The sequence below is a fragment of the Chinchilla lanigera genome, unplaced genomic scaffold, assembly GCF_000276665.1.
Source record: "Chinchilla lanigera isolate Chin_1 unplaced genomic scaffold, ChiLan1.0 scaffold00104, whole genome shotgun sequence".
NCBI classification, from domain to species: Eukaryota; Metazoa; Chordata; class Mammalia; order Rodentia; family Chinchillidae; genus Chinchilla; species Chinchilla lanigera.
The window spans coordinates 2440241-2467319 of NW_004955505.1; the positions used below are offsets into that span (position 1 = coordinate 2440241).

Sequence of the window (27079 nt, forward strand, 5' to 3'; positions counted from 1 at the left end):
TAAAGCATGACAATGAGGAGGAGCATCTATAATTTTGTGCTTCTTCATAACAAAAGAAGCCAAGTTCACAGTGTAAAAAGCAAGATAGATCTCTAAGTTCTGATAGGAAGAGAGCTCTAAGATACACAAGGCACAAACATAAGTATTGGTACCCTGCTCACATCTGTGCAGGAAGGAAGGATTTTAGAGCTTACATTCATATTGCCAGGATTTACATAAAGAAATAAAGGAACAATGCAGAAAAACGATGGGCAAGGAAGAATGGGGACAGAAGGAGAAAGACTTCCTGCATACCTCTTTCTCTGACATCTCAGTGTTAGAAGTATGTCATGACGTACCTATTTTTTTAAATTTTATATAACGTATGGTGTTGAGAAATGTAGAACACCCAGTAACTTCAGCACTTATTTTGGTGAAAAATTTGGGGTAAGTGGCAAAGAACTTAAGATAAACAGTATACTCTGTAAATTATTGTTTTTAGTCTACTCTTTTCCCCATATATCAAAAGAGATCAAATTTTAAGACAAGTAAACAGCATTAAAGTTGTAATTAAGTGCAAGATTCCTTTTTTTTTTTTTAATATGAAGCTTTTCGGCAGAGGAGCCTGTGCCTGCGAGCACCACCTCATTAATCCTCACAACAGGCTTGTGAATCAGCGAAGAAGCCAGCAAATTATCCTTGTCAGAAGCAGAGAAACCCAGCCAGAGACGTGATGGGGGTAGCAGAGGACACACTGTGCCTCATTCCCATTGTTAATAGGCCTGCAGGCTCACCCACAAAACCCCGTCACCAACTGCGCTCCTTCCTTAGCGCACACTTCCTATCCCTTAAAAAATTAAAAATGAGTGGTAAACAGACCTGAGCATCGCTCTTTCACCTTGTCTTTTCCAAACATGATTGCCAGGTATCCAATATCTTTGGTTCCTCCATGGAAATGCTCTTGAAATATATAGATACATTTTTCTCCAGTTCAAATCCCACAAACTTATAAAATACATTACAATTGAAACAGAGAAAAGAGATGGCTAGGCGCCAGCGAAAAGATGGCAAGATGAAGGAAGGGAGAAGAAGAAGTGATTAGAGGGAGAATTGATTGTCCTAACTCTTTGGTATGCTCCCATGGCCATAAGGGGCTTAGAAACTGTTGTAAATGTCTATAATGTTGTAACTGCTTTTCTTAATAAAATGGAAGATAGGAAAGGTAAAGAAGTAGGAACCAAGTGAGTTGGGGAAAAACCTGTTAGAATTCCTTGATGCCTTGGACACGTAAAAATATAGCCAGCTATAATTTTTCTCATTCCAGTTGACACATAGATACTGTCACTTCAGAGTCGTCTTTCTGAGCACCATTAAACAAATACTACCTTTGGTATCACCTATTGTGGCATATTTACTACATTTTTTGTAGTGATCATTTCTTCAGTCCAAACTCCTCCTCAAGCAACCCAAATGCCTTATTGAGGGTGATGAAAATACATCTAATTTTAACATCTTCTTTAGCAATAGAAGAAAATTCCAAGTACAATTTAGTTTTTCCTTTTTAATTTCTACTCACTGAGATTAAAAATACTTGTCTACATACCATCTTTCACAAGTTTCTCATCTTAAATCATCCAAAAAGAAAGTAGCCTGAATATAATTATTATTCATTGGGATTATATCCTCTGTAGATCACTTCTCACCAAATGGCTCCTCAAATAGCTACGGCCAAAAGATGTAATAGACAGTTCAGGACTAGCTCTTCACAAACTAGGTAGTTTCCTCTCCTAGATTAAAAACAGTGTGATCAGACTAATCTTTGTGTAATTTATTCAGGATTAATTGCTTACTTTTAAGATAAGAAATCCTAGAGAATCTTTCACCCCCAAATGAGCCACTTCAATTTAAAACTGGTACTCCTAAAGCGCTTACTGCTAGTTTTATTTATGCGATGTACAAAGGTTTTCATTTTAATAAAATGACCTTCCCACTCCTAGATCCTTATGTCAAAGTGTCTCTCATGTGTGAGGGTAAAAGACTGAAAAAAAGGAAAACAACTATAAAGAAGAACACTCTGAACCCTGTCTACAATGAGGCCATTATTTTTGACATCCCCCCAGAGAATGTGGACCAGGTCAGCCTCTCCATCGCCGTCATGGATTACGACAGGTACGGGGGTCTCTCTGCCTGCGGGGAGCAGCCATGTTTAGTAGCATGCCGGTGGGATTCAGCTTTTCAAGTTACTCGCTACTCCACCCGTTTCAGTTTATGTGGGAGTTGGGAAAATACGCATTGTACTTCATGGTTCTGTTATAGTTGGGGGCTTCTTTTTTTTTTCTTCCAAAACAGGTCAGTTCACCTGGGGTGGTGTGAGACGAGGTCCACAGGTGGGGTGGAACACACTGTGGAAAACACCACTCTGAGGTCTTGTTACAGTAATAACAGGTTATAGTCACTGTCTTGGTTACTTTTCTCTCTTTACTGAGACAGAATACCTGATGCCCAGAATTAAGGAAGGGAAGGTTTATTTAGCTCACAGTTTGTGGAGGTTTCAGTCCATACTCGGCTGGCTCCAAGGCAGGGTGGCACATGGCGGAGGGCAACAGTTCATGGTGGCGGAAAACAGCAAAAACAACAAGAGCAAAAAAGGAGGAGCAGCAGCAAGCAAGCCTCTTTCCCTCCCTTATATTGTATGCAGGCTACCTGCCCTGGTACACCCAGTGCAGTGCAGGTGTAGCACTCATACCCATAATCCCATTGGACCAGGAGTCAATCACAAACTCTAGAAGCCTGCCATGACAGCACGAGGCTTTGGGGCACATCTAGACACAGACAGTAACAGTCACACCTTGTTACCACAGTGAGGCTGAGACACGACAGTCGTATTGCTTAGCAAGCTGAATCATTCACCAGCCGTGTGAGAATGCCCTTCTGTCCTCTCTTTGGGGTTCACCTTTCCCACTTGTGAAAGAACAGCATGCTATGGAGCAGCAATGGCGTCCTGGCTTCTGTGAGCAATGATTACGAAGAGTGGCAGGGGAAGCGTGGCCGTAGGGAGACAGCCGTGCTGGTTCACATCAGTCTCAAAGCGTTCTTTTGACAGTAGTATCCAGCCACATGCTTCGAGTTATCTCCCCTTGCATAAAATGCATTGCAGGCCCCTCGGTGCAGCTGCTGAGGTCTTCCTGCTGCAGCTCTGAGCTCTGCGCACCACTCTTCCTCTCTGCAGTGGCCCCCACTCTGCTCCTCCCGCACTCCACTTCACCATGCAGCTTGGGACAGCACCCTGTGCTTCTCGGCTTTCAGCCTCTGCTGCCTCTGACCTTTGGTCCCACTAAATGTTCCTGTCTCTTCCTCAGCCCATACGGTGCACTCTTTTTTCTTACTTTGCTTTTTGTACCTGCAAACTTTTTGGAAAGAAATGCTGTATCTTTTACCTACAAAATTCTTAGCACATAAGCAGAGTCTCATTTTTTCTGTTAAGGACACAACTGGTACAGTGCATACACATGCATAAGAGTTTCTGGGCTATTCTCTTAGGACATGGTCGTAATCATGACCCTGTGACCCAGGGAAACTACGGGGCCATTCTCTGGCTCAGAGCTAGCAGAGGATTGAACATAAAGTGATCCGTGTGATCTGTTTAAATTAGCATCAAAGGAAAACTATTTTGTAATGATTTCAAATTAGTTCATATGTCAAACTCTAAGAATATAAATATTTTCATCAGTAACCCAGTTTTGCTTTATCGATTACACTTACTGACTTTTCACAGCAGTATGTGCAGATGGATACAGTTGAGTATTTGGCACCCAAGCAATTTTGAGTAAATGGATCCTAGTAACATATAAAATAGGCTGATAAAAAATTACTCCTAAAATATGCCTGCTTGGGAAATTTCATACTGAGGGAAATTAAACTAAGTACAAATCTACATCAGTGATAAGAAAGTAATAAAGAAGCTCTGAAATCATGTCAAAAGTCTCTTTAGAGATGTCAATCAAATAACTCTAGTAATTCCTTTAAATTGCATTCTGCTCAGGAGAAGCAACCTAACACACATGGCCTTGAGTCTGCTGCCCTGATTTGGTTCCTGCCTCTGCCCCGTCTCAGGTGTGTGAGGTCAGATCAGTGCCTGACTCCATCACGGTTCAGTGTGCTCCGCTGCAAAGGATTTAGCTAATTTACCTAATGAGGTAACGGCAGCAATGGCCACGACCATGGCTGTTGGTACATTTAAACTTCTTAGATGCTGTCTGGTACATAGTAAGCTCTCAAACATATTACCTGTTAGAGTTTTTGATTTGTTACTGCAAAAGCAGGACATGAACAGAAAATAGAAATATGTTCCTGATAATACTGCTTCGCAATAAAGCAAATGTGAGGGATGAAACATAACCCTGCCCTGTTTAGCTGTAGGACAAACAGTTACATAAACTGATATAGCATTTATAGACAACTACGTGCTCTTCTATGCAAGAAAGTGGGAACAGTGTTCTCAATGTGAAATCCAAAAGCTGTTACAACACACTACACCATGTAGAAAGGGCAGGGTTTGATTGACATCATCTATATGTAACAGACCTACTGCCAAGAAAGAAATGCATCCTATAGGTAAGGACTTAGGGGTTATTTGCATTCACACTGTTTGTAGCATTGTGAAATGTGCTTGAGTTGCAGCGTATGGAAATGGTTTGTGTATGCTTCTTAAATTCACTTTTGAATGTTGATACTCTTTAGTAATTTTTATTAAGAGTTTTCATTTGACCAGATGTAGGAGGCAGCCATCCCTTCCTGTGTGTACTGTGGTTTTTCTCTATACATATATGCCCAGGATAAAATTTAATGTATAAATTAAGCACAGTACAAGATTGACAACTAATAATAAAATAGAAAAAGTACAGTAGCCTACTGCATTAAAAGATATTTAAAATTTATGAATTACTTCTGGAATCTTCCACTTCATATTTTTGAGTCATGATCGACAGTAACTATCTAAAACTGCACAAAGTAGAATCACAGATGCCGGGCTGGGGTACTGTAATCTACACAGTCAAAAAAGCTAGTGTTTTAATGATGTGCTCAAAATTCTATTGATACATGTGAGGTTCTATTTATCTTAAATATTGGAGATGAAAACATAATATTCTACAAACCCTAGGGTGGGACACAATGAGGTCATAGGAGTGTGCCGAACGGGGATAGATGCCGAGGGCCTTGGGCGCGACCACTGGAATGAGATGCTGGCCTACCACCGGAAGCCCATAACACACTGGCACCCCTTGCTGGAGGTGAGCGCTTGACCTCCTCACTTCCACCCTCTGTATCACCTCTTTTGCTTCAGTGTTGCTAATCTGCTGACCTTTCCCTGGCATTTTATGCATTCACCTGTTAAAAAATTGCTCGTGATTTTGTCTCATGGTGTGTGACATCTACTAGGCAAAGTTTTGTATGTATCAAGCATGAGTTTTTAAAACCACTATATGTTCTACGCTTCAAATTTCTTTATTTCTTTTTTTTTTTTCACATGTGTGGTACTGGGGATTGAACCTACACAGGTACATAGCTCTGGGTTACCTCATTAGCCCTTTCTAAATTTTATTGTAAGACAGGTTCTCACTAAATTGTCCAAGCTGGGCTCAAACTTGCAAATCTCCTGTCTCCAACTCCAGAATATCTACAGTGACTAGAAAGGTTACCACACCCAGCTTGGGCTTCCAAATTTTTGGACAATAGGCCATAAACACTGCAAGTATATCATTTTGTTTTCACAACTTGAAAACCTCCACCACTGAGTAGTGAAGAAATCTCATGAGTTTATTGCTAAGCGGAAACAAAATTTTAGGGCCTTTCAGTCACCTATCTAAAGCACTTCCATTTAAGAATCCTTAGAGAGAGGTACTGTCACCTAACACGGTGCTTCTTTGTATGGGGACACATCTGTCCCCTTCTGCTCTAACTCTGGTCAGGAAGGGCCAGCACACTTTAGGCACACCGAGGGACAAGCTTATCTGATTCAAGACCTGGTTGTGGGGGTGGGGATTTAGCTCAGCGGCAAAGCGCCTGCCTGGCAAGCGCAATGTCGTGAGTTCGGTTCCCAGTACCGGAGAAAAACCAAAAACCAAAAAAAAAAAAAAAAAAAAGACCTGGTTGTGCTGTGTGGCTGTTGGAATCTTGGTAAAGATGTTCTCCTTCTCTAAGTTTCTGCTAAGATACTGTAATAGTAGTAAATTCAGAGTAAAGCTCAATAAATGCTGAATACTAAGTGCTTAGCACTGGAAATGGTGCAGCATTAGGCCTTATTATAATTATTATGAGTATTAGCCAGAGGAAGGTGAGGACTCGCCTTCTGTCAGGAATTTTACTCATAAAGTTAGTTGTCGGTTTACAAGACCCAATGAATGTCACCAGGGTAAATGGTTTTCTTTCTCAAAGATAATATCTGGATCCTCCTGAAGAGTCATAGTACAAATAATTCATATGATCTGATGAACTGAGAGATAATGCAGGTTCACAAAAGGGTAAGTAACAGGTTAAGGATTTTATATTTTTCACTAACAAGAATATAACAGTCAATGAGTGACACTTTCGCCATCTCCCCGGGGATATGGTTCTACTTCTCCTTTTATCACTGGGCACTGGCCTGAAGAAAAGGAGAGACAGTGCACCATGTTTGACTAAAAAGCAGCAGAACCAGGTTTTAATTTCAGCTTAATCACAAAAACGTGCCCTTGGCTGTGCTACTAAAGACAACGTAGAGAAAATGTGATGAACATTGGACGTTCAGACAACAGGCGTGAACTGTCATCACTGATATCTCTGTCCATATGAAGGCCCAAGCCTTTATCTGACTTCATAATTTAATGTAAGGAGAGAGGGGTGAAGAGGAGAGGGGGACAGGGAGAGAGAGAAAGAGAGAGAAACCCCAGTAATATAGAATTTTCCCCTAGAGTGTTTCTTAAGTAGAGTCAGCCATAGTCTCTGAAGAGCTTAGTAAGTTTTGATAAGTGTGTTTCACGTCAGCAGTGGATATTGTGTAAAATATTCTCTACTGCTGTTATTTAACTACTGTCCTTTCCCTGGTTCTCCTCTTTTGTTATTGTTGTGTCTTATGTTAGAAAAGTGAAAATTAACCCTGAAGATTGAGACAGGAGAGTTAAATCTTGGGCAGGCAGCAGCCCGCACAGAACACAGCCCCTGTCCTTCTGGACGGGTCACTGTCCCCATGGGCCTCGTGGGGTGGTGCAGAGAGAAATGAGATCATGGGAGCAAGAATTTTAACAAATGTGCTAATCTTCGATGACCCTTACTAAGCAGTTACACATGTGTCTGACGAGCAGGCGCTATGGAGCACACGTGTGTTTGTGTCGGAGAAGGCGAGCATGTTGCAGTCATCCCAGGGTGTGCAGGGACATAACTAAGCTCCAGTATGGGCATCTCAAAAAGATGCCAGATATTTTTCTGACAACTGAGCATCAGAGAACCAGTGGGATTGAAAGACTGTAACTGTGCTTTCTGCAGCAAATAGCTCCTTTCTTCCACATTCATTGGTCAAATGCACTGTATGGACCAGACCTAAGAACTGGCTGGATTTCTCATTATGGGAAAAAATCAGTATGTCATTGTGTATCCTTGGCAAAGAAGCAATGAATTCGAGGAAAGAAAAATTAGTCAAGAGCTGGGTAACCGGGTGTGGTGGCCCACACCTGTAATCCCAGCCCTCGGGAGGCTGAGGCAGGAAGATCGTTGTGAGTTTGAGACCAGCCTGGGCTATAAAGTGAGCTCAAGGCCAGCCTGAACTGCATAGCAAGACCCTGTCTCAAAAAGACAAAAAATAAAAAAAAGAAGAAGAAAAGAAAAGAAAAAAGAGCTGGGTAACAGTGAGGCACACTGAACTGTCATCTGATTACTTCTACCCATATAATTGAAAGTTTATTCTATTGACTAAGCTTTTTCAGTACACACAAATTTTTAAGGATCATGAGGAATTATATTTCTTCATTCTTGGGTCTCACTTTCCCAAACTCATTCCTCATCTCATTATCACCTCCATTTAAAATTGCCTCGTGGACCAGACATGGTGGCCCACACCTGTAATCCCAGCTCCTCAGAAGGTGGAATCATGACTATCACAAGTTTGATCCCAGCCTGGACAATTTAATGAGACTCTGACTCAAAACTAAAAAGTTAAAGCCTGCCGGCAGTGTAGCTTGACAGTGCCTCAGTTCACTCTCTGTTGTTGGAGGAAAAATCACCTCCTGTTTTGCGGCAGATGGAATGCAATGTTATGTGTGTAAAACTTCTTGTTGTTCTTACCTAGCAGTTGTCTTCAGTATAGTAAGGCATTATTTTATCAAAAGCATTCAAACTCTGTCATAAAGTGTGAAATTCTGTTGTCATACATAACTGCTATAGACTGCTGCTCTGTGTACCATCCATGCACCATGCTCGGCGTACACCCCTGACCATTTGTGTCCTCCCAGCCCACCTGAAAAGGTAAGTTCTCGAGGGTGGGGCATTACATACATCTTCTCTTCAGACTTGTATGTGGTGGGTAAATATTCAGTATCATAAGGGAACCGCAATTATCCACTATGTTACTTTTATGCACTAGATAATGTTACAAAAATTACTGTCTTTCAGTTACCTGGCCGGGCCACCAGTTTTGATAGTCAAGGATCCTGTTCCTCTCCCAAACCACCTTCCACACCGTAATGCCTCCGATGTAACACCCTGTAGTAAGGACCTAGGACCATGTGCTCCTTGGATCAGGGGGAAAATAAGTGGAAGGTTTGATTTCCTCACTTAAAATGTATTCATAGAAGTGAACAAACCTGATGTGCAATGTTTTTCATTTATCTTTTCCTCTGCTTTTAAACTTTGAACATCTTAATATTTTTTACTTGAATATGAATAGTCCTTAGTTACATAAGGCATTTTATCCCTCATGTCATATGTATTAGCACAAAGAGAGTTTGAAAATGTAATTGCTTGCATAAGCAAAGAAAGTGTTTTTTTTAAAAAAGGAATCAATACACATTTAAAATTAAACACAGTTTATGCTGCTATTGTATAGAGTAGTGTATCACATATGTGTGGTCTTGCTTTTGTCATAATTTGTTCATTTTCAGTTGTGCCCTTGGTTCCATATAACCTGTAATGCGCATTTTAAACTTCACATGCGCAGTGCTGATTCCTTGTGCATTCACGCTGATGTCGCTTCTCTGATACTAGTCCTATTCTCCTTCTCAGTATATTCTTTTCTTGGTGAGGTTTGGGTCTTCCAAACTCAAAACTCTGTCTCTCTACTTTGTGCTTTAAAAAAATACAGAGAAGTCTGTAAACGAAGCTTGAGCCCTTCTGGCTGCCGTTTTATACTGTCTGTCACATTAGCTCAAACATCTGTTGCGTTGCTAACTGATGTTTTAAAATTTCTGCTAATCTTAATCTCATGTGAAGTGTTGGTTTCCTGTGTGATGCATAGAATTAGAAATTCATTCTTTAAGTAGTTGTACGGTACTCAAGTTTTGTGACATGTATTTGTGACGTGACGCTACCACACACATCTTCTATTTCTGACAGATCATAGTCGCAGACACCGAAGTTACCACAGAACAGTGTGTGTTCACTGTCACTTAGAGAATATGCAGGAATGGTGACTCAAAACCAATCAGAAGCTTATCATTGAAACTGGGGATTTTCCCACACAAAGTGTGACTTATTTTCTAGCGAACTATATAATACACCATAAACAGTTTCCACAAAATTTAATAAAAGTAACAAGTTAGTTTTAAAGGTCCAGACCTCCAGTTCTTTCATGAAAAGGCATTTTCCTTCAGAAGGATGGAGGATCCTACCACTAGATGTAAAAACTATGCAATGTTTTTACAGTACACTCTTTCTTTTAAACCAGGTCAACTTTTTAATGTCTCATTTTCTGGTCCAATTGGAAGGTTATCTGTATTGTATTTCCCCAAGCTTCCTTTGGAGATGTACACTGTGGATGGTGCCTATTTCAATCTTATTCCAAAAGAAGAATTTTAGAAAAAGAAAGAACACTTACACTTGGGATATGAAAACAAATTCATCAGGATGAGGACATTTTATTGCCAATTGTGAAAATTTTATTTTTATACATCCCTTATTCTGATAAAAATGAAACCTTTGAAGCCTTGAAGTTTTGTTTCCTGGCATTCTACATAAGGATGGAATCACTGCTAAGATGTAAATATTTTGCTCATTAATATTTGAAAGGCAAACACAGTTCTGCCTGTAATTTTACAGAAAAGCTTGTACTATCTCAATGAAAACAACTCTTCATAGCTAATGGTTTCTCACAGAAAATAATAGGAAAAACCTGCTTGAAAATACTTGGCTATCTTAGCAAGCTGAAAAGAACCATTTGCTACTTGGGCACAGTGACTGAAGATTTTGGAACTCTTTATTTTAATTGGGGAAAAATTGTCCAATGAAGAAAACACTATACAATGACATTTTCTGGAGACAATTGTTTTATTAATAGATACAGCTACAGCCTAAAGTAAATTAATAGCTTCATTTCCTGTGTAAGTGAGTATAATATCTATTTATACCCCAAAACATATTTTAAGAACTTCTTCTTTTTAAGGATTTCTTATTCATCCTTAAAAACTTACGCTTTTGTTTCATAAGGAGAAAAAGCCAATGTTTGTGATAAAAAATGACTTTAATGTGAGGATTATAGATTAAGATGAGTTTTTAAAATATTTTTTTAAAACTTGAAAACTTTTCTTGGGGATTAGAATAGACTCATAGTGTCAGAGAACTTGTTAATCCTGTGAAAAAGATTGAAGGGAAGAAATTCACAACTCATCTTGCATGTACTACATGAGGGATGTTTCCCCTCAGATCGACCAGGCATGATCATTCAAAAGGGCAGCTGACATTATGAAAATGTAACCCTATCACATCTAACAGAAGATACTCTATTCCACACATACATAAACACATGAGTTATCGTCTTTCTGCTTGTGAAGAGGAAATATTTTCAGTGTTTAAAGTTTGATGTTAGAAATATCCTAACTAACTTATGTGGGCTGTCCCATTTTAATGAAGTATTGACATATTGTGAAGTTGTAGTTTAGGTATGTAATAAATACCTAATTTCAGGGACTTATTCAGGGACTTAAATGAGATAAGTGTACGTAAAAGATCAAGTTGTTGATTCATTAGCACAACAACACTGATATTCATTTATTTTGGGGTTCTGTTGTTGTTCTTACCTTTATTTAATCTTTACACAAAACTGAACAATTCATTCTTTTCCTCACTAGTTTCCTAAGAATGTTTTTCTTGACAATTTCAACTTTCTTAGTCTAGCCAGCTATATTCCCAGTACTTTACTGTACCCTTTAAGTTCACAGTATGAATGCATTCACAGTAGCAAGTATTAAGAATAATGCCAGGGGTATAGTGTTGTGGACACAGAGCCACAGACTTTCTGGGACAGTTTTTTTGGGGGGTACACGTTCTAGCTACTGCAGGGAAATCACAACTGATCAATACTGACTCAGGTTTTATACTGAAGCAAATATATTTAAACTTCTTTGGTTGTGACATTTAATTGACACACACAACTATACTTATTCTCCTTTAAGGTTTCCCTTATATTATTTTAAGATTTTGCACTCAACAGAGATGTCAATATCATAAAGCTTTCATTTAATGATTACTTGGAAAATGAAGTCAAACTTCCACTCCTGTCTCAACTTTACTCTCCATAAAGCAAAATGCGGCTCATTTCAGAATGAGTTAGAAAGATAAGCAAACACAGTCACAAATAGACACAAAATCTTAATAGTGAACACATGGCAATTTATTTACCTTTTTGAAAATACTACTTGACTTTAGTTAAGAACGTCTACATTCACGAGATGGAGTGATCTGATTTTTTTCCCCGTATTAGTTGTTATTACAACCAGGTAACTTGATTACCTAATAATTAAGAAACAAAACTGAGGTTGATGAGGATTTAAGAAAATCTTCAGCCTCTACAAATCTAAAGAAAATGTGAAAATTTGCATCCTTCACAATTTCATTCTAAAGCAACTCAAGTTGTTCTAGGGTACTTTAATTGTTCTTAAGTTTTATAATCGTTAGGCTAAAAATGTATTGTCATCAAATGATGCAAAAGAATAGAAAGTAATGCGATGTAAGGAATCAACATAATTGTTGATATAAGCAAAGATGTTATAGTATTTGAAAATAAAGATGTTGAGATGCAAAATCAAAAAATCCCTTTGTCTTTTAACTTTGAGTGAACAATACATCCTCTCACATTGTTCCAAAACACTCCATGACACAGCATTTAATAGTTACTCAGAGACACGGCTCAGGATATAATTCATCTGAACCTGCTTTAAGGACTTATTATTTAAAAGAAAATGAATTTGTATTGTACATGGGAAACAGAGTTAATTAAACAAAATGTTGTTTCCAATATGTTATTCAGTGATACCCTTTTAGGTAAGAATTTTGTCTTATTATAAGACTTCTATATGTACTAAATATTCTGTTAAAGTGAGGGGTAATTTAATAAAAGGTGTGTTGATAATTACTTGTCATCTGCCATTAACACTTAAACAAAAAAAGATGTGTATTTGAACATTGGCACTAGATATTTGGTTCAAGTGTATTCTCATCAAAGCAAAGATGTTCATTTTTACCACATTCAGCAGGAAAATCAGAAACCCGGGTTTGATTTGGTAGCATGAAAACATGCTGTGTAGACTTGGAGAAGAAAACATGAAATTAAAGGCTGAGATAAGCTTAATGATTTATTGAATGCAAACATTTTGAATATGAGAAACAGTGACTGAAAGGATAAGCTAGATAGTTAAAAGAAATGATGGACTTCTTTATACAAGAGATGATTTAAATATACTCTTATCCAGAGGAATTGATTAGATTAATTCTATTTTTACCCCTTCTGAGACACTAGAAAGGATTTCCTATCGATATATATTTATATGGAAATATTTAAATCTCAATCTCCAATAAATCTCTCTGGAATCTCACCTGGACTTTGAAAATGCTCTCCAAAGAGTAAAACTGTGTCTGACCTCGGCACCAGTGGGTAAAAATGAGCGATTTGATTCTGAAGTTCTGTTGCCATGCACCTGCTGTGCAAGGACTGCCCGTTAACTGTATAGAACGGTGAATTTCAATTATTTCACTTCAGGGTTTTTGTTCCCTCAAAAACAATTTGTTGCTGAGCATAGTGGTTCATGCGTATAATCCCAGCTATTAGGAGTCTGAGGCAAGAGGATCTGAGTTTGAAGTCTGCCCACCTGGACATCCTAATGATACTTTTGTCTCAATATTAAAAAAATGAAAAAGGCTGGGGGTCTTGCTCAGTAGTAGACTGCCCCTGAGTTTGATCCATAGTACCACAAACAATTTTTTTTTAATATCAGTTGTATTATAAATGTGAGTCCATAGTTACTAAGAGAAGTAAGTTTCAATGTTGGAAGCTTATTGGCTATTTATTTTTGTCATCTCCTTTATTTTATTTTATTTTTTTTTTTGGTTTTGGTTTTTCTCCGGTACCGGGAACCGAACTCACGAACTTGCGCTTGCCAGGCAGGCACTTTGCCTCTGAGCTAAATCCCCAGCCCCTGTCATCTCCTTTAAAAGATTCTTTATTCTCTCCCTCTGAGCATCAATACTGAGAATTATATTTGGTATAGTTTCACTATAGAATAAAGTTTGTAGACCCCAAAATAACTATAATCTCTAAGATTGTGTACAAACTGACAAAATATTCATTGTTTATAAAGATTGCATGTTTTCTTCTGTTTGTGTTTATGTAAATCATCTCATGGATTTCATTACTATTTCTAGGCTTTTTGTCTTTTAAAATATCCTTTAAGCTCCCCATTTAGAGAACACAGCAGTCTCCAGTGTGAAACTTCATAGATTCAATTAGTGCATAAATAAGAAGTAGAACAGCTCCAATATACGAAATCATTTCTTCCATAAGCAAAAGTCCAGTACCCAAGTTTTGTCATTAACATAAACTTGTTGGCTAGGCGTGACAGCACACATCTGTAACGCCAGCATTTCGGAGGCTGAGGCAGGAGGATCGTTGTGAGTTTGAGACCAGCCTGGGCTACAAAATGAGCTCAAGGCCAGCCTGAACTGCATAGGGAGACCCTGTCTCAAAAAGGCAAAAAAAAATCAACAACAACAAACAACATGTTGTTGACCTTTCTGAGAGACATGATTAGATTAGTCTACAAGCACAGAGAAATTACAAAACACAAGTGAAATGTTCCTTTCAGAAGGAAGAATAACAAAGCCAAAGCAGAAAGGAACTGCTTCCTGTTGTGCATGTGATGACTGCTAACCCCCACAAACAGATATTTGCCGGTTATTTTGGACTGGCAGGAACTACTAAAATTCATTTCATGCATGACATTGAATATTTTGGGTCCCGTGTATTTGATCTTTCTTTGTACCCTTCAGTCCTTGTTCATAAGGTGACTTTTTAACTGAAGTTTGTGATTTCGTACTTAGCCATTGTTCAAATCAGTATCTTTGACTTCCATATCATAGAAGAGAAATTTTAAAATCTTTTCAAATTCATGTTTCTGGCTTTTGTACATGGTAAGCAGCCATTTGTGAAACTTGACGGCTATAATTGTATCACTTAGAACAAATGTTTTGCAGCCACCTTTAGAAGATACTACACACTGCAGTATTTTTACAACGTCTTCTTTAGGATGTGTGAACGTATTTGTCAGGTTCAGATGAATTACGTAACAATGAAACCTCAAAGCTGTTATGAAGTATAGTTTATGATTACTTTTGTAAAAGAAAATGGAAAAGCACTTGAAATATAATTTTACTGTTTCATATGTATTTTGAAAAAGAAATAAAGTGATTATAAATTATGTTTGTCTGTCTTTGGAGAAAATATCTTTACCAGATTTAATTTTGATACTTCTGTCATTTTAAGTTTTTCTTTAACAGACATCATTTTTGGCACTCGGTAGTACGGTCATTCATTTAACAATAATTCAGTAACTTAAGGACTAAATACTGGTTAAAGCCCTCCTTTAATTGGCACAGTTTCTGCCCCATCATAAGGTCATAGCTGACACTCCATAACAAAAGACAAGTTAACAAGACAACAGCATAACAAATTTATTTAATCAAAGTTATATGGGGCTGGGGCAGTAGCGCAGCAGTAGAGCACATGGTTAACATGTGTGAGATTCTGGGTTGAATTCCGTAGCACTGCCAAAAAAACCAAAACCTTTTCACAGATGTGGGAGCCTTTAGGTATGAAGACCCTGAGACCCAGAAATCTGACCATTTTTGTCCCTGCATTTAATGAACAATACATTACTGTGTACCGGTGTGGCTGGACAAGAAGGTTCTGGTGTAATGGTCCCAGGCTGGCAGGGGAAACCCAGCAAGGCCTGTCTCTTAGATTCGTGAGCTATTTCTTCGTCCTGGGTACCTGGTAGGACCCTTTCTACAATAAGGGTTTTATGATCTACTGTCGGACAAGGTAGGTCAGAAATTCCTCTATGACCAACTCTTACAAGGAAAATAGACGAGTAATGTTTTAGTTTTTATGGCAAGCTGTTGGGGAGAGGAGTTCAAGATTCCATGGCTTGCCTTTAAAGAGAAAAGGAAGCCCGAGAAAGACAGTAAGGAGACAGCAAAAGATCACTCCCAGTGTCCCCAGTTCAGGGTGCTCAGCATGCCTATAAACCAGACTTCAGAGTGTTGATTTCTGAACTGGAACACCATTCCTATCACAAAATTGTAAATCTTAAGTTTCTAAGTCATTTCCATTGACAAATAATGAGTCAAGTGTTAAAAGAGGTAAACGTCATTTATATGTACTGGCTAAATTTGTTTTAGTGCAGAAAAAGTTCCAAGCCCCTAGAAATACCTGAGCAGGTGATCGGGAGTTGGGGTATACCTGTTAGTTAGCTTGTTAGTGGCTTATTTGTCTTGGGTTCTCCAACACATTTTCCTGACGAATATAGAAACAACAGCTAGTTTTAAGCAGTTAGCACTGGCTAAAGGAGATTCCTCACTATTGGCAAATCAGATGTTGTATATATGCTTTAGTTACTGTTTACAGCTGTGGGGAAAAAGTACAGCCTGTAAGAGGAAGCAAGTCAGTAAAGCTATACTTGTGCCTAAAATTCAGGATAAAAGTCAGTGGTCAAACCTATCTGGCTTTTTGCTAGGTCCTTATATCCTAAAAGTGTGAGGAACCTGAGTGAAATCTAAGTTGCTTCTTTAAAAAGCAGTCAAATTGCTACTTTTTAAGATGTTCTTAAAAGTCTGACTTTTTCTAAATTTATCCCTGGGAAGGATTTATGTTTATAGTCACACTAGTTTAAAATTTATATTCCCAGTAACAGTGCAGCACACTTCGCAGGAACCCTAGAGGACACGGGCACTATGATTTGATTGTTTGTATTATTGAGCACAAAACGATGTTAGTGTTTTAAATTCTATTTCTTTTTCTCTCCTAATGGGAATGAATCATCTTTTACATATTGATTGGCAATTTGGGTTTCATCGTTGAAATCTTTTCCATTCTTATGTTGAGATCTCCTTCCTCACTACTTACAAACACCTCTAGAGAGGTGTTCCTTTTTTACTTTTTTTTTTTTTGATGGAGATAAATCCTCTTATATGACCTTATCTTAAACTCTTTTCTATTCTGCAAAGCAGAAGGCATAATGTAGTCATGAGTAAATATAAGGAACAGTGCAAGGAAAAGTTTTATCTCTTGAAAAGCATGAGTTGTATCTTGACAGTTTCCAGTATGATTTTGGACTATAACCACTGTGTGTCTGAAAGAATTAGAAATAATCCTTTTTATGGATAAGCCATAGTCACGTAAGAGTACGTTACGTACTAACGTCAACGTACAAACGTAACAATCATAGTACGTTAACGTACTAACGTAAGCCATAGTAACATGTGCTATTGCTTACAATCCCATTTTGTGCTACATTTGAACAGTTTTGATTCTATTCACTTGTAGAATGACGCAGAACAACAGGAAGTGATAGCCATTAATGTCCAAAGAGATGAAAACCAAAAAACTGAAATCACAAGTAGGACATTTTGTAGTTTCCATTTTCAGGCTGCAGTTAAATTTTTTTTTTAATCTTTTCTCCAAATTTAAAGCAAAATGTCATCCAATTGAAAAGAAATCAATCCCACTGTGAATGCATTTAGAGACTATAACACTGGATTGTGACCAATTTCATGAGGAAGTGTTTTTTTTTTAAATAAATACCCAGATATATATGACTAAAACAGTTACCTTTAATGGGAAGCTAGACTTGAGGCAGTGACAAAGACGCAAACCAGAAAGTGAAGAGCTACCAAGCAGGTATCGTATTTAAAGCACAAGACATAAATAGGTCATTAAATTGTACTACTCCAGGAGGTGTCTTACTATATCTGTGTAAATGCTGCCACCAGCAATGCACAAATCCAACCATCTTAAATTCATAAATTAGGCATCAGCAGTAAAGCTATATAGTCTTGGTTACCTTAGCCCCAAACTATAATTTGAAGCTAGGTCAGGAATTGAAGGCCAGATTTTTTCAGTTGATCCCATTACTTATAACCAAGCACGCTGCTCATTACATACCATATCCCTGATCTCTGTGAAATCTCTATCATGTATTATTGTGACCATTTTAAAGATGAAAACACTGAGTTTCAAATCAATTAAGTGGATAAGTAGGTAGTGAAAGGCAGAGCACAACTGTGTACATGGACTTTATTCATAGTCTGAGCTTTTATTCTTTTTTTTTTTTTTTCTGGTACCGGGAATTGAACTCACTACCTCGCGCTTGCCAGGCAGGCGCTGTGCCGCTGAGCTAAATCCCCAGCCCCTTAGCTTTTATTCTTACAAGTCAGAAACTATAAAATTAAAAATATTTTCACATGTCCTTTTCTTAATTCTTACCACAACGCACGTGGAGTTCCTCATCCCTATTACACAGACAGAGTAGCTGAGGTTAGGAGATGTGAAGTAAAAGCCTGCTGCCATGCAACGGAGAGTTGGTCCATCTAAATGTTTCCTAGCACGCGCAGTATATGATCTACCTTTTAGTGAACACACTCCACCTATGATGAAACAAAAGAAAACAAGTGTATGTTTTGCCTTTGTACATAACTCATCAAGAGGAGTTATATAGAGACCTCTCTGATGTTTACTTATTTACAAATTACAAATCAGTTATATCTGCCTGATCTATAATAGTTAATGTATTTGCCATATTTTGTGATCTACAAAAAACTATGAAAACCGGGTGATGCTAGTTTTTACGGCAGAGATCCCACATTAATAACTGGGACCCATGGAGAGGGTAAATATTTGTAAAAGCCATAAAGATCAAGTGGCTCAGGTGGGAAGGGACTCAGAAAGACTGCGCTGATCTGAACAACATCAAGCAGAGTGGAAGAGCAGTCGTGATTAGGGAAGAGCAGGTTCCCTGTACTCAAGTCCTGGTGGCTTCTGTTAATCATATTTCATCTTTTTTTGAATTATTTTCCTATCAGCACTACCCAAATGTAGGCTGTGCAACCTCTTTTTTGCATTTTATAAATTCTGATAATTGGTTTGTAAAATCCCTAGATGTAACAGGTAAAATGATAACTTTCTTAGGTGAAAATATAGGAGAAATTTTCAGTGACCTTGGATTTGGTAACAATTTCAGGAAATAATAGTTCAGGATAAACTAGATATCATCAAAATATAAAACTTCTATACTTCAAAAGACATAATCAAGAAAATGGCTGGGTTCTTTGATATGTGAATTTCATCCTAATAAAGCTGCTATTAAAAAAGGATAAAGAGGGGCTGAGGACTTAGCTGAGCGGCACAGTGCCTGCCTGGCAAGTGCGAGGTCGTGAGTTTGATTCCCGGTACCAGAAAAAAAAAAAAAGGATAAAGAAATGATAAAAACAAAATCCAATGTAGTGTTTATGCAGAGGTAGGAACTGAAGGGATAGAATGAAGATAAATAATATATACATATAAGCCAGGCATGGTGGCACAGGCCTATAATTCTAGCACTCAGGAGGCTGAGGCAGGAGGATTGCTGCACATTCAAGGCCAGCCTGGGCTACATAGTGGGTTCAAGGGCAGCCTGAACTGCATAGTAAGACCCTGTCTCAACAAACTAAAAAGCAGATAAAAGATAGACAGATAGATGAGAGAGATCACAAGAAACGGTCCAGTTCTTGATTGAGTCATGGGTGCCCCATGTATTAATACATGCATGTATGTCCATGGCTATACACATAAAATAGGACAGCACTTTGCATAGACCAGTGAAGATAATTTGTCTACAAAACAAAAGTTATGATTAATACAATTTGGGGCTACTGAGATCCACTTAAAAGTAATTGATTAACATAGACCCTGTTATAGTCTATGTATCACATTCCCTGTTCACAAAATTGGATTAGCAAATCAATTGTGATTGAGTGGATCAGACAGAGCAAAACATTAATTTTACCTCTTAAATTCATAAATGCAATGATCAATTGTGTTTGTCCCTTTAAAAATCTCCTTCCAACAGAAGGAAGACAGACTGTGTCCCGTGGCCATCTCCTCACGGTCCCAGTCTCCCCCATGGCCGTTTCCCCGTGGGTCAATCTCTTCACTTTAATTTGCCAGTCTCAGACATCACACAGACTGTGTGGGAGATTGAGCAAACTGTCGGAATGGGGTACAACAAACAAAGTAAACCTAGGTAGACAGGAGTCCAGAAAATTCATAATTTTAAAACTCTACCCTTAAGAACACTGCAGCTTCAGGTCAAAGTTACCCGAGGTCATAATGCTTTCCTTAATCCCAAAGCCTATCCCCCTGCTCATTTCAGGAAACTCACTCCAAACAATGCTAAAAGTCTTCAAGATGCAATAAACCTGTAAATTGAGCCAGCACTCTTTCAATGCTACTGTAGATCTGCAAATCCCCAGACCTCCATGTCCAAGGAAACAGCTCTATGAAGTAGGAGGACATCACGGAACATCAAACACGCGGAAATGATTTGAGACCCAGCAGAGCTCAGGGCAGGGTCATGACAGCTGCTGGGAATACGCATCCTACACAGCAGTCTTACGGACTCTGCAAGAACCCATAAAACCCCTAACCCCAGCCACAAGGGCCTCTCTCTCGAGCCCCCACTCCGTCTCCTCTGAGTGTGCACCCTTTAACTCTGCCGGCTGACCTGTCTGTGTCTCTCACTGCTGCGTCCTGAATTTTATTTTCTGACAGACGTTGACTCACCTGCAGCTACTGCATGAGTCAGGTGAGTGAAGTCTCCGCGTCCTCGCTGCGGAGCCTCGTCTCCCGACCCTGTTCCTGTGATAACGGTGGCAGCCCTGGTTGAGGGGCTGACATATAGACTCTGCTGAGTGCTTCGTCCCTCCTCCGTGTTTCTAAGCACTTTTGAAAAGAAAGGGGTCAGGAGAAAGACGATATTTTTACTTTGACATCCTTAGATCAAAATTCTCAGTCTTTAACGAGTGGTTAGGTGGGGAGTTAAACATGAACAAGCCCGAGAGATGAAGGGAATCCAAAATAGTATGCTTTGCCAGTTACGGTGAAGTCTAGAAAGAAAGATCTCACTGAATACAAATTCATAATTACATATTAGGTTTCAGGGCTTTGGCATTCCGGAATCTCCTTTTACTAGAGATGAATTTTAGGTTCTTTGGGTCCTGAGCAAAGACTCGATCAAAACAAGCATAAACATCGGCAACATTTTATGTTTATTAAAGGTAGGACGAAACAGGCTCTGCAGAGCAAGTTTGGGCCAAGTAAAAGTAGAAAAAAAGAAGAAGAAATACACCTTACAGTGCAGGGTGGGCCATCGTGAAGAGGCCGGAGGGCAAATTTTTAACAGCAACTGTCCATCTTCTGTATTTCTCACGGTGGCTTCGGTCTAGGTCCTCCTCTCAAAAACCGGCTCAAGTTCTCACAACGCGCACGCGGGGCTTTGGGCACGGTTTTGCGCATGCGTCCTGGGAGTAATAGACCACCCCCACTTACCCAATTGCTCTTAGCCACGCCTTCTCGCCTCAGCAGGGCGTGTTTCCGGAAGAATCAGGCTGAGAGCATTTGTGGCTGGTAGAGACGCTGGCTCAGTGATTTTGTAAGAGAAGTGTGGGTAAGCATCATAACTGCTCCAGTCCCCTCAACCCCAGGAGTAGCTCTTGTCAGGACAGATGCCTTCCGGGCCTGCCTGCCTCCCATTGGAAGGTGTGACTCTATGTGTTTAACAATAGATTTTACCTGTACCTCTGCATGGCCGCCTGTGTGTCTCGACCGAAGTCTTTCACTGGGCCATGAAGGAATCCAGGAGGCTCCTAAGGGCCACTTCCTGGCAGCTTCAGTCCCAGCTTCCCGGTGACAATGTGATGTAGCAACTTGAAAGGAAAAGGAAAATTCAAACTAGGATGCTACTTTCAGCATGTCATTTGAATCCTTAGGCAAGCTGCATTTTGGAAATCTTGTTTCAGATAATCCATGATATTTACAGTTCAATGTGTTTTCAACAAATACTATAATTTCCTACTTGTTACACATTTTTCTTCTTCACAGATATTTTGGGAAACAAAATGTCTCGTATTTCAGACGCATAGCATGATAATATATTTAAAGTTTGGAACTTTCAGAGTTGCTTTCTTCCTTATCAAGCCTTGCCTTGTTCAATCTCAAAGGTAGATATTCGGGCTGGGGATTTAGCTCAGTGGCACAGCGCCTGCCTGGCAAGCCCAAGGTCATGAGTTCGATTCCTGGTACCGGCAAAAAACAAAAAAACAAAATCAAAGGTAGATATTTTGCATCTTCTCTAAGATTTGAATTTACATAAATATGCTAATTATAAGGCACAAATTTTACTCAAATCAATATTGATTTAGTAAAGTATATATTATTATTATTATCCATTATAAGAAGTATATATGTCATTTCCATTTGTCTTATCAATTATAATTAAATTTAAGAATCCTTTTTTAGATAAATTTTGATTCTGACTCCAGCTCCATTGCATGAGCTGTGGGGAACTTATATTTACTCTCCTCTCTAACTCTTGATCATTTTATCTGCAAAATAAGTGGATAGGTAACAGGAAAAAGAATGCCTACACACTGAAGCCGCACACACTCAGTACAAGCCTGAGAGAGGTGGGAGATGCGGGCAAAGGGGATGGATGTATACACGGCCAAAGCAGACGGAGGGATTCTAGAGAGAGAAGTGGCACATGCGCGAAGAGTTGGTGTAGAAGGGTGCACAGCGAGCAAAGCTGTTTGTCTTTGCAGATGAGGTATCCCAGGTAACAGCTACCATCTCTTCTTCCTGTGAGAAGATCTTTCCTGTGCCGAAAGGGAAAGGAAGGGCTATCAGACAGAAGACCTTCTATCGCTGCCTGCTATTTACTAATGCAGATAAATGCAAATATCATCCTACAAAACATAGCTTTTCGGAGTCATTCATGTGTCTACAGAAGTCTGCAGTTTCTCTAAATAACCAGCTCAAAATATCCGCCCCAAATATATTTGGAGTGGACTACTTTGATCTTGCTCTTCTGACAGCTGTCATTTGGTTGTATGTCAACATTTCCATCCAAAACAATAAGCCAAAAATGATTTAGTTATCAATGTCATGCGTTCTAATTTTAGGATTCTACTTTTTTTTTTTGGTTTTTCTCTGGTACCGGGAACCAAACTCACGACCATGCGCTTGCCAGGCAGGTGCTTTGCCGCTGAGCTAAATCCCCAGCCCCTAGGATTCTACTTTTAATTTGCACAATTTTGTAAGAACGCCACCATCTTAACTAATACATTTAAATAGCTTTTATGAATTCTGTTTCCAATAATACAAATTATGCATTAAATATAGGCTTGGTAGTTTAGATAAATATAGTGTCCTGTGAATTTAAGCTGCATTCTGTTTATAATGTTAAATGACTAGATAATTATAATTGCAATTGTGCCTTTTGAATATCTGCAACAGTTTTGCCATAAAATTGGTACTCACTTCTTAATTAAATTGATCTCAAACATATTTAATGCCTTATATTTTTTAAATTGTACTCTTAATTCTTTATGAGTAAATTTTTATTGTTAGAATAATGGAATGCTACCTCTGAGTGTAAAATAATGAGAAAAACCCAAACCAAGATATTTTAAAATTCAAGTTTAAAACTTGTTTTAAAGGTGAATTTCAATTGATAGAATTTTTTGCTTTAAAGGTGAATTTGGATTGATATAATTTCTTCCTTATTTTCTTCACTTTCAAACCATGGGGATATTATAATTTTATATCTAATCACAATATAATCTCTTATATTGGCCCCACATAGAAACTGCTTTATAATAATAAAACATTTCATTGTTTTGTATACTTCACATATGCATTAAATGCATAGAATTGTTGTAAAATATTAATATTTTATTTTGCCCAGTTTAAGTCTTCACAGGTAACAAATAAATGATATCCAATCACAGCTAAAATTTAGAAGATTTTGTGTGTCTTGAATGGTAACGTTGTACAAAGTCAACATAAACCAGCAAATATATTTGAGAAGCCATGTGACCAAGAGAGTGCAATGCAGCTTTAATTTTTTTTTTCTTTTAGAGGTGAGCTGCTTCTCTAACCTTCATATTGCAGGAGTAAGCTACCCCCTCCCACCTTTCCTCAGCTCACTCAAATAGACAAGAAACTAGCTGTCAGAAAACTAGCTTCTCCCTCTAAAAGTGTGTGTAGTACTGGCCCCAGGAGGTTAGGATCAGGTTAATTTCCACAGGGGAGGAAGGGAGGCAGAACTGAGGGTGCCCAGGGGTAAAACCTCAAGGAAGTCACCATGTCCACTGACTCACTGTGTTCCTCCCCTCTTTCCTTCAATACATGCCTTGTACATCTGCAGAAGGCAATACAAAGATTCAAGACAGAGGCCTCTGCATCTCTTTCCCAGCTAGGTTGAGGTAAACTTTTGTGTGTTTTTCTTTTCCATCAAAGTTGCCTCCCATGTTTCTGACGGAGCAGTGGGCAGTGGGAGCATGAGAAGCAGCAGGTAGGACATACGAAACAGACTCAAGCATCCCCGTCGTTATAATCTTTGGATTTACTGTCTGGCTGAAAATATTATAGCGCTTATCTTGTCACAAAGGAGAGAGGAGCATGGTTTTTCTTTTATATCACTTATTACTTGCACTTTTGAAAAATTTACTGCATTTTAATCATTGCACATTCTCCGCCCTCAAATTGTGGAGCTGGCACAGAGCGCATTAAACTGTAAGCTGCACTGATCCTATTCTTGAGATCAGAAAGTAAAGCAGTACTCATGGGGTTTTGCAGGAAAACAAAATTATAACAAAAAATTCTGTAGAAGACTAAATTCGTATTCAACAACGTGGCCCAGAAAAAGTTTTTTGATATGCAGTTGTTCAGAAAGTATATGTACGCATACACAGTATAAAATATTTGAAGATTTTAATAAAGTAAGAGTCAAAAATCAAAGGTCTTCAAAAAGAGAAGCCATAGTATAAAATAATAGTCTCTAAGAAGTAAATTTACAGAATAAGAAATTGCTTTAATAAATATTAATTCATTACAGAATAATATAGTATAAAATATCTTGAAAGAGAAAGCATGGTATAAAATATGAATTGATGGAATAGAAAAGTTTCATATCTCACCAACAAAACTGGAAATAAAATAGGGGAAGGTGTGGAAGAAAAATAAAAAGTTGAATGTATTATCATACATTGAAAATCTTTAATGGATAATATTAAAAAAAATAATAGTTATGTTACATGTACCTGAAAATAGACACTACTATAATGAAAACATAGTATATATACTAGCTAAATTAAAGAGGAAAGAACAAAGTAGCCTACATAGTACAAAATAGAATAAGGTAAAAAGAAGAAAAACAAGAAATTATTAAAAATATTAAAGTATATATATAAAAAAACAATCTCAAATATTAGCTCAGTAGAAAACCTCATATATTTCTATCAAATACTATCAGATAAATAGCAAATATTCAGCAATAGGTGTGGGGTCCGTTGGATTCTTGCTGTACCCTGGGAAGGAATGGCAGCAAGAATGAGGAAAAAATAGACAAGAGGCAAAAGCTGGGGTCAGGTGGAGGTCCTCTCTCTCATGGGAGAAGGCAAACTGCCCAAGAACGGTGGAGCATTTATTTATACAAGAGGTTAATTTTTGCCTCGCTGTCCAGCAATCAGTTAACAAGCTACAATGGCTTGTTTACGTGTTTCAAGGAGCTCTTGTGTTCTTGCAGTTCCCGTGTTCTCAGGCTGGCTTCGTCCTGCACCTGAAATTACTTTCCAGCTTACACGGCTTCCAACATCTCTCTCTTCTCTGCTTTATAAATGATGGGCAATTGGCTGGAAAGGCTATGCTTGGAGAATACAGTCCCAGCATCCCTAAGAGTAGTCAGTTACCAGTCTAGTTGGCAAAATGTCTGAAGTTGGTGATTGAACTCTTTACAGCTCTTACTATGGCAATGCTTGTTTACACATCTTGAGGTTATGCATTTCTACTGGAAGTTTAACACCAAGTTAAGGCAAGACCCATATAAATCCGTTTTTGCCTATACACCAAGGTCAGTTAAGTCTCTGAAGGTTGCTTTGGAACCACGAACAGCACCTCTAGATCAGTGTCAGCCATCTGGATGAGTCACAGCCTTTGCTTGACCAAGTTGCTTTCTACGAAAGCTTGAGAGACCTTTTCTCTCTAGGTGGCTCTCCTTAAGCACACTGTACATCCTCGTATCACTTTCCTCTGTGGTCCCATAATCTCCTTGATCAGAAAATCAGGGGCTGAATGGAGTTATAGGATGTAATAGCAGAGGCACTCTTCTGTCCTGGGTTTGCTCTGACCTTGGAGGGCTAGGACCAAAATACTGACTCTCCTCTTAGCCTATTTATCTTTCTAACTTTTTTTTTTTTTTTGGTCTCCAAATCTGTTATTAAACATCTAGAACAGAAGCTTAATGACATTACACTGTAATAGCAGTAAGTTTAACATTACTATCTGAGTATCAAACACCCTAGAACATAAAATGGAACTGTTATTTTCTTAACCATGGATATTCTATCATGTAAATCCCTATAGAATGTTAACAGATGTTACATATTTGTACATTGAAATTAGAAACCAAACCCATACATAACATTTCTGCATGGCAATCATGACATTTTGTAACATACCTAAATTTTCATTTTGACATAACATAACTCTTTCAATCAATCATCTCTAATACATAAGCTTTTCTCTAATCTGTTATCATTTAATGAAATATACATAAGCTTTTTAAAGGAAATGGTCTGAATTTGAATAAAAGTCTCATCATAAGCAATCCCTGCTTTACATTTTGAAGACCTATACATCCAGAATCCTGAAAACATTTCACTACACTATGAAATTAACAATAATAAATTACATACACATATGAAAACTTTTGTTTCTTTAGTTTTGTACTAAGAACAACTTTTATGAGAACACCTTAATTTTTATATTTTCTGGAACACTTTTAACCATGACCAAATTATTGGGGGTGTCTCCCAAGAGACTCTGGAGATCATTGGAGGCTCCTTCTTAATGAATAAAGGTTGGCCACCCCTTTATTCACCACTTGGAGTTTTTGCCCAATAATTTCCTCCTAAATAATTGTGGTTAAATATCCTAATTTTTTGATTAGCTGCAGGAAAGCCAGTTTTTTAAATCAGCTGATAACTCAGGAAAAAGCATGCATTTAAGTCTATAATCTAAATTATATTATAGACAAATGATAAAAGAAAAATGGTTGAGCTCAAAATAAAGGGGGAACAGCTGTTCACAAACAAACACATACAAATACACAAAACATACAAACATCTTACAAACATCAGAGTGCAGTCAAATATATTCTAGATCAAATTGAATTATAGGGGCTGGGGATTTAGCTCAGCGGCAAAAGCGCCTGCCTGGCAAGCGCAAGGTCGTGAGTTTGGTTCCTGGTACTGGAGAAAAACCAAAAAAAAA

At 38.3% G+C, this 27079-nt stretch overlaps 1 protein-coding gene and 1 long non-coding RNA gene across 2 annotated transcripts in view; one reads left to right on the forward strand and one right to left on the reverse strand.

Annotated features, from left to right (window-relative positions):
- Positions 1-9288, forward strand: part of Syt10 (synaptotagmin X) — a 57443-nt gene extending 48155 nt beyond the window's left edge. The window contains exons 6-8 of the mRNA XM_005407171.1: positions 1977-2148; positions 5141-5270; positions 8623-9288. Of these exons, the coding sequence (XP_005407228.1) occupies positions 1977-2148; positions 5141-5270; positions 8623-8694 (374 nt within the window). The 3' untranslated portion in view covers positions 8695-9288. The remainder of the gene's footprint in view (positions 1-1976; positions 2149-5140; positions 5271-8622) is intronic.
- Positions 9289-17914: 8626 nt separating this feature from the next.
- Positions 17915-21013, reverse strand: LOC106146924. Its single transcript, XR_001231570.1, has 3 exons — positions 20877-21013; positions 20312-20470; positions 17915-18138 (listed from the first exon to the last, which is right to left on the reverse strand). It is a non-coding gene; the product is annotated as an uncharacterized LOC106146924 (long non-coding RNA).
- Between the last annotated feature and the right edge of the window lie 6066 nt (positions 21014-27079).